General features: G+C 34.5%; 1 protein-coding gene across 1 annotated transcript in view; it reads left to right on the top strand.

Moving 5' to 3' along the window:
* The window catches only part of BRWD3 (bromodomain and WD repeat domain containing 3), a 148,316-nt gene that overhangs the window by 81,689 nt on the left and 58,689 nt on the right, over positions 1 to 7,938 (top strand). The window contains 4 exon segments of the mRNA XM_012664071.1: positions 625 to 778; positions 5,057 to 5,191; positions 6,235 to 6,363; positions 7,266 to 7,491. Coding sequence (XP_012519525.1) covers positions 625 to 778; positions 5,057 to 5,191; positions 6,235 to 6,363; positions 7,266 to 7,491 — 644 coding nt within the window.

Here is a 7,938-nt window from a genome sequence, read left to right on the forward strand (position 1 = left end):
ATCAGCCTAGCTCACAGCAACCTCAAACTCCTGGGCTCCAAGCAATCCTCCTGCCTCAGCCTCCCAAGTAGCTGGGACTACATGCAGATGCCACCATGACCAGCTAATTTTTTCTATTTTTAGTAGAGATGAGGTCTCGCTCTTGCTCAGGCTGGTCTCAAACTCCTGAGCTCAAGCAATCCACCCTCCTCAGCCTCCCAGACTGCTGGGATTGCAGGCATGAACCACTGCGCCAAGCCAAAAAAAATAAAAGTAAATATTTAAAGGAATAAATTGGCCATTATATTTTTTCATATTTTCTGATAACCAACATAACCTTGTATTTTATTTCTCAAGGTGTTTGTAGATTTCTTTGTAGTTTGACTATTTTTGTTGTTCTCAAGTAACTATTTAACAAATTTTTGTCATTTTGGAGTCTTTTTTTTTTTCCTGAAATAAGCTTATGGGTATTACCGTATGCAGATACATTTATTTATTGTTTTCACAAATACTTAAAACTATAGTTTAGGATTTTTTAATCTAACCAGTTGTGTGTCCTGGAGAAATTTTGTCAAAACTTGCTATTTTACATGCACCTTTGTTAAAAATTTATAAGGTATGAATACTGCAAATTGTTTTGTTTAGGAATAATTTGCCCTCTGGAGAAGACAAGGTCACTAAACTTAAAGTGACTATGGTAGCATGGGATCGCTATGATACCACAGTTATTACGGCAGTGAACAATTTCCTTTTGAAAGTATGGAATTCTATCACAGGGCAGCTTCTTCATACTTTATCTGTAAGTATTTTATTTTTAGAGTAATTAAAATGTAAAAAGTACATTATTCTAGGAGACAGGAAATGTAAGTTCTAGTTTTCTTTCTATGACTTACTAGCCTTTGAGGAGTAATTATTTGAGGGATCACTGTTGACATTTCTGCAAAATAGAATGACACATGGTATACTTGCTAAAAGCAGGTGTGAAATCTTTTCAAGATCCTTTCTAATAGCCATTTATCTATTATGTTATAGTATCCAATGAAGAATGTATAAGTTATTTTGTTTTTAGCAGGGGCTGGAATTTTTCATTATTATTTGTTTAGGGGAAGAGCTTACCTTATTTCGACAAGGATATCATGTATATTCTACCTTCAGTAATTAGATTATGCAAGAAATAGAGGTAAGAAGAAGTAGGAGATAAAAGGTGGTTTTTCCTCATTCTTTTAAAAAATGTATCTGTCATCGTAGAAGGCTGCAGTATTTGTGGGGTGAAAAGTTGATAGGGTTAATAGCAGAAGTCACTATTGATTTTTGATGTTTGTCAGTTTATCATAATATTGCTTGACTTCAGATTAAATTCAGTTTAAAAGCCTTATTTCTTGTCTGCTTAAAATATCAATTCATAAGCATTTTAAGGACAGAAGGCCCGGAGATTGCCATATGGTTTACACAGTAGTAAGTGTTAGGGTTCAGACTAGAAATAAATACTTGTGACTCAACTTTCTTTGTAATATACCATAGCATCATTCTTATTTGACTCCTATGTGAGATAATCTTAGCCTAAGGCCTCTGAGGTTTCTAAAGATTTGTTTCATTTGGGGAGGATTTCCAGTTTATCTTTCATATACCTCCCAAGTCCTCTTTAACATGTATTAATATAAAAATTATTAATGAAATATTTTACATTCTTTTTTCATAGTAAATCTTTGAAATCTACTATGTATTTTATGCTTACTGAATATCTCAATTCTGTTTAGCCACATTTCAAATGCTTAATAGCCACACGTGGCTAGTAGCTACAGTATTAGACAATGCAGTTCTGTATCTCTTAAATTACAATTCAAAAGGCCTTCTTGTAGCTGCTAGTTTTATAGATCCATGTAAAATTTGTCTTAATAAGTACCTTAATTTAGAGTCCTGTTTAGTGGCACTCTTCCCCTGGTCTGACTCATGGGGTCATATGTTTTCAGTGAATTTTACTGAAGAAATTTTCGAACAGACTATATTTAGTCCTTGTAACAGTCAAATCTACTTAGTTTTGGTATAGTACTTATATTTCAGTTTTATCAATTTATGTATCAGGGTCTTTCAGTGTAAAGTTCTATTCAGCAAATGCTTTTTGAGCATCAACTGTGTGCCAGACTGAGGTGTTAGGAATAAATGGTAAATTAAACAGAGCCCTGTCCTGCTGGAATTTACTGCCTATTAAGAGAGAAAAACTTATTCAGGTAAGTGCTGAGAAAGAAAAGGGGAAGATAGAATGGAAGTTTCTAATAGGGTGATCAGATCTGATCTGGTAGAATCAGAGAAAGTTTCCTTAGGAAGTGAAGTTTGGGTTAAATTTTGAAAGATAAGTAGGAATTACCCAGTTCTTGGCTTAAATGCCACCTCCTTGATTAGCCCTTCCCTGATCAAACAATCCAAGGTAGCCTCTCAGTCTTTGTCTTATTACATTACCTTGATCTATTTTCATCAGTGTTTATTATTACCTGATGTTGTTTTCTTTCTTTCTTTCTCTTTATTTCTTTTTTCTTTCTTTCTTTCTTTCTTTCTGTCTTTCTTTCTCCCTCTCTCTCTCTTTTCCTTTCCCTTTACCCTTTTTTCTTTTTTCTTTTCTTTTCTTTTCTTTTCTTTTCTTTTCTTTTCTTTTCTTTTCTTTTCTTTTCTTTTCTTTCCTTTCCTTTCCTTTCCTTTCCTTTCCTTTCCTTTCCTTTTCCTTCTCTTCTCTTCTCTTTCTTCTCTTCTCTTCTCTTCTCTAATCTTCTCTTCTCTTCTCTTCTCTTCTCTTCTCTTCTCTTCTCTTCTTTTTTGACAGGGTCTCACTGTGTTGCCTTGGCTAGAGTGCAGTGGCATTGTCATAGCTCACTGCAACCTCAAACTTCTGGGCTCAAGCCATCCTCCTATCTCAGCCTCCTGAGTAGCTGGGACTATAGGCATGTACCACCATGCCCAGCTATTAATAATTTTTAAATTTTTTGTAGAGATGGGGTCTTGCTATTGCCCAGGATGGTCTCGAATTCCTGGCCTCAAGTGATCCTCCTGCCTCAGCCTCCAAAAGTGCTGGGATTGCAGACATAAGCCGCCATGCCTGGTCTTTACTTGATATTTTCTTGTTACGTTTTGTTATTTGTCTTGTTTGGTGTCTCTACATGGAGGGAGGGTCAACAAATATTTGGTAAATCACATATGTGAGGAGGTTGGGAGATTCTTCCAGGAAGAGGGGGTGGCATGTGCAAAGGTCCTAAGATGGAGGAGAGCTGGAAAAAAAGCTAATTTGGTTAGAGATTAGAAAGCAGAAACAGGCTCACCAGATGAGACTGGAAAAGTGGAGAGGGACACGACCATTCAGAATCTTGTAGGATTTATCCTGTGACCAGTAGGAAACCATTAAAGGCTTTAAAGTAGAGGAATGACGTGTGAGTTTTACTTTTGAAAAATACCTTGTAATTATGGTCATAGTAGAGGGAATAGATTGGAGTGAGGTAAGAGTGACTGCAGATAGACTGTAGAGTCTATGATGGTAGCCAGGATGATGATGTAGATTTGGGTGGCGGTGGTGGAAATAGAAGTGTGCTTAATAAATATAATTTATGACAGATGCTATATCTTACAACATTACTGATTTTTACTAGATAATTATTCCCCATGCTCCAGTGACTATATCCTATCTTAAGGCATGTGACCAAAAAATGAAAATCCCCAATGTACACTGAAGTATTTGTACCATTTGAGTTTAACAAAGTAATTTTGTTTTCCTGGTTAGGAACCTGAGAAAGACATTTGCTATAGCAAATTGATTATTGAGCAAAGGATTTTGTTACAGCAAAGAACTTTTTCAGTATTCACTGGGAAGGGTTTGGGTAAACTTTCAGTTGTGATAGTATTTATTGTAATGCGATTTTACCTATTCATCTTAACTTTACATTTTGAGCCAGTCTCCAGTTATTTTTTAATAAGCTATGTTTTTGTTGATAATGGCAGTATGGTAGGATATTCTGTTACTCCAATTTATACCATGATTTAGGATAAAATGCACTTTTGTAGTTCACAGTGTATGGTCATTTTTAGAAGCTCCTGATGTGTGATGTGCCAGTATGTTCCTAAATGAAATGCAGCTTCAGGATGTTCTCTATGCTTTTCTAAGACTTTGAGACTGTTATTAATCATATACTCTATGATATATAGTCAGGATTTAAGTCTAAGGAAAATCAACAATGATCTTAAAACAGGCGTGTCTGCAAACTTTTTCTTTAAGAGGCCAGATAGTAAATACTTTTAGACTTCGCACATACAGTTTTCATTCCATATTCTTTGTTTTATTTTGTTTTGTATTTTTTGCAAGTTTTAAAAAATTTAAAAAACATTTTTATTTCACAAGCTGTATGTACAAACACATCTGGGAGCCATATTTGGCCTGCAGGCTATAGTATGATGACTCCTGATCTAACATCTCTATATACTGATATGAAATGATTTACTGGAAGGGAAACATATAACATAGAGCATTGGTTTTCAAACTTTTTTTTTTTGCAGAAAATGTATTTCTCAGATAAAGATGTTAAACAGCACCCTCAAGTATTAGTATAAAGTAGATCTAGGGCAGAGCCAGTATGCTCTGTCCTTTGAATGTATCTAGGGCCTCCCAAAGTACAATTTGAATACCAGTGATAGAGAGTGCTGAAGAATAATGAAAGTTTGTCTGTTATCACTGTGGCAGAATTGGGTGTTAATGAAATATTGTTTGTTACATTTTCTGTGGCCTTTTAAATAGCACAATCCTAAATATCAAATTCTATTTTAGGGCACTGGTTAATGTGCTGTAACTTTTTGGACTCTCTTTATTTTAAAAACATTTCTTGGTCTTCTGTCTACTGAATACTTTATAAAATCAGCAATTAATACACATAAGGAACTCTGACTGAATGATATTGTTCATGTAGTGTCTATAATAGTAAATGCCATTAAATTAGTGTGCATGAATTCATCTGAACCAGATTGATAGGACGCCCAAGACCTTTTGACCAAATAAGCCAGATCCTTGACATTACTTTTCATTTTTATATTGATTTTATCATAGGGACATGATGATGAAGTATTTGTTTTGGAAGCACATCCATTTGATCAAAGGATCATACTTTCGGCGGGTCATGATGGGAACATTTTTATTTGGGATCTTGACCGGGGGACCAAAATTCGGAATTACTTTAACATGGTAAGGGAAATCTGTGTTTAGTTAATATTAAAACTGACTTCTCTTATGTGATAACATGGTAATCACATTTTTACCTAGTGTAAAGGAACCTCTTATTATCTGTATTTAAATCAGTAAAATAATCCAGAGAATAACTTATGTGAGAATTAGGCCTTTCAGGGTTGACTCTATTATTTTAGGTGTTAGCATTTTCCAAATTCTGGTCCCCAGCTCTACGCTTCAGAAACTCAATTTATTAAGCTTTGGAGGTAACACCTAACCAAAAATCACAAAATGATTAATGATTAAACTCTAATACTGATTTATGAATTACAACAGTGACTGTAATATTAATACTTGCATCTTCCTCTCGTAAACATAAGACTTAGTAATCAGAAAGTTGTTTGACAAACACAAATTTGGAGATAATGGATGCTCTTAAGATATACTTAAGACAAACCATGGAAAAATCTGGTGAGCTATCTGTTCTCTCAGTAGAGCATACCCTTCTGTGGTGATGGGAATCCTCATATCCTCCATTTTTAGTGTCCCTCTTTTAAGAATAGTTCTGACTAAACATTTCTAAATTGTTGGTTAGCCTTTGAGCTCACTTTTATAGGCATTATACAGATCCAGAGCATTAATAATACTCTCTGTCTTTTGTTAGTAAAATTGATTTGTGTGCTTTAATTTCAGGATGGTTATTTTAAGGCTTAATTACATTATAACTTAAAATGTGAAGATAATATCTTGACTTTGCTAAGATAGCACCTTTGTCAATTTGGTTGCATTTAGGTCCTTTTAAATCTCCTCAGTCACCCATTTAGTATTTCATGAGATATGACATTTCTAGCAATGATTTATTCCATTCATTGCAATTTGACTGTCCCTAATATTTTTCAGAGCTTTACTGTTTCAATAGGGTTCTGGCTACAGAAGCCAGAGAGTACATTGGAATATTGATGCATCACAGAATCCAAGGTATTAGCAAGGAAACGTTATCACCTACTTATTATTTGAAAATTACTTTTAAGATGACTTAAAGAGACTCCTCTGAATTTCAGATTGAAGGCCAAGGTCATGGTGCAGTGTTTGATTGTAAATTTTCCCCAGATGGAAACCATTTTGCCTGTACAGATTCTCATGGGCATTTGTTGCTTTTTGGTTTTGGATGCAGTAAATACTATGAAAAGGTTAGTAGATTTAACTGTTGTAGACTGTAATTTGGGATTATATCATTCATAAATTTTGTTTGAAGTCTTCCAGTTAATAAGGGTTAGTAAGGAAGTTGTCTTTCTTGGTAAGTTTTTTATTACTGCCAGAGCATCAACCTCGGCAATGTGAATCACTATGGAGATACAGGATGATGGAGATATAAGTTTGTTAGGAAATCCTTTTGCTTCTGATTAGTACATATTCTCTACTGTATTCCAGGCATAATAAGAGGGTAACAGATCATGTCTTCCACTTAATCATAAATTAGGAATGAGCAGCTGGTGATTGAATGTTTATTTTCTTGGTTGGCTATTTTACCTATTATTGATCCTGTTAAAATACTTTGGAAGCTAACTTAATTGGCTCCTTATATTTTATTAGTTGTGAATTTGGGATAGATTATAGAATCTTAGATTTGGAAGAGAACTCAGAAGCATTGAGGTCAGCTCAATATTCGTATCACCTTTGAGTGTCTTTGAGGTGATTGGTATTTACCTGTCTCAGCAGGTATATTATAATTCATCTATCCTCATTTGAATAAAAATAAACAATAAAAACATAGTTATATAGGTTTATATGATTTTTGCAACTTATGTAAAAATACCTAACTTTATCTGCTGGGTTGTTGCTTTACTTCTTCCTATCATAATTACAGAAGGGTGACATACGACCAAAAAGTAATGCAGAATATAGGATTTTGTGGAGAAAAGATAGAGTAACTATCTAGGTAATCGGCTTCTATGTAGAGGGAACATATGGCAACAAAGGACTACAGAAAATGCAAAAATTATCTGATTTGAAAAACACATGTGCTCTAGGAATGAAAGTCCTCATCTATAAATTTCCTGTGTGTGTTGAATACTAAAAATCTGTCATAAAGATTCCAGATCAGATGTTCTTCCACACGGATTATCGACCACTTATCCGTGATGCCAATAACTATGTGTTGGATGAACAAACCCAACAAGCTCCTCACCTCATGCCTCCCCCATTTTTGGTGGATGTCGATGGAAATCCTCATCCCACAAAATTCCAGCGCCTAGTTCCAGGACGGGAAAATTGTAAAGATGAACAACTTATACCACAGCTGGGATATGTGGCTAATGGTATGTTATTTCTCCAAAAGTAAATTTAAAACATTTTGCAAAATGTTATACTTGCTGCTGTTCTCTCCATGATGTATACTCCCTGTTAAACTTTGGAGTAGGTTATAAGATATTTTATATACTACTACTATTAATTTCAGTTGTATACTACTTTTTACTCTACCAGAGTACATTTTCATTATTTATCTCACCTAGACACAGACAAGTGGGTTAGGATAAACACAAGCAGAGAATGTGTTCACATACCTCCTTAGAAACACATATGTATGGCTCTATAGTATTGCATTCTAGTAATGAATAAATGTACTAACTAATGTATCAAAGTTTTATAATATAATTGGTAAAATTTCCTTGCTCATAGTATTGGCATTTTAGTTTGAGAGTCCATAGTTAATGGAACTTAGAAGAAGAAATTTCAAAAACCATGAACTGGTAAGTAGCTCTTTA

Source organism: Propithecus coquereli, unplaced genomic scaffold, assembly GCF_000956105.1.
Source record: "Propithecus coquereli isolate 6110/MARCELLA unplaced genomic scaffold, Pcoq_1.0 Scaffold86, whole genome shotgun sequence".
NCBI classification, from domain to species: Eukaryota; Metazoa; Chordata; class Mammalia; order Primates; family Indriidae; genus Propithecus; species Propithecus coquereli.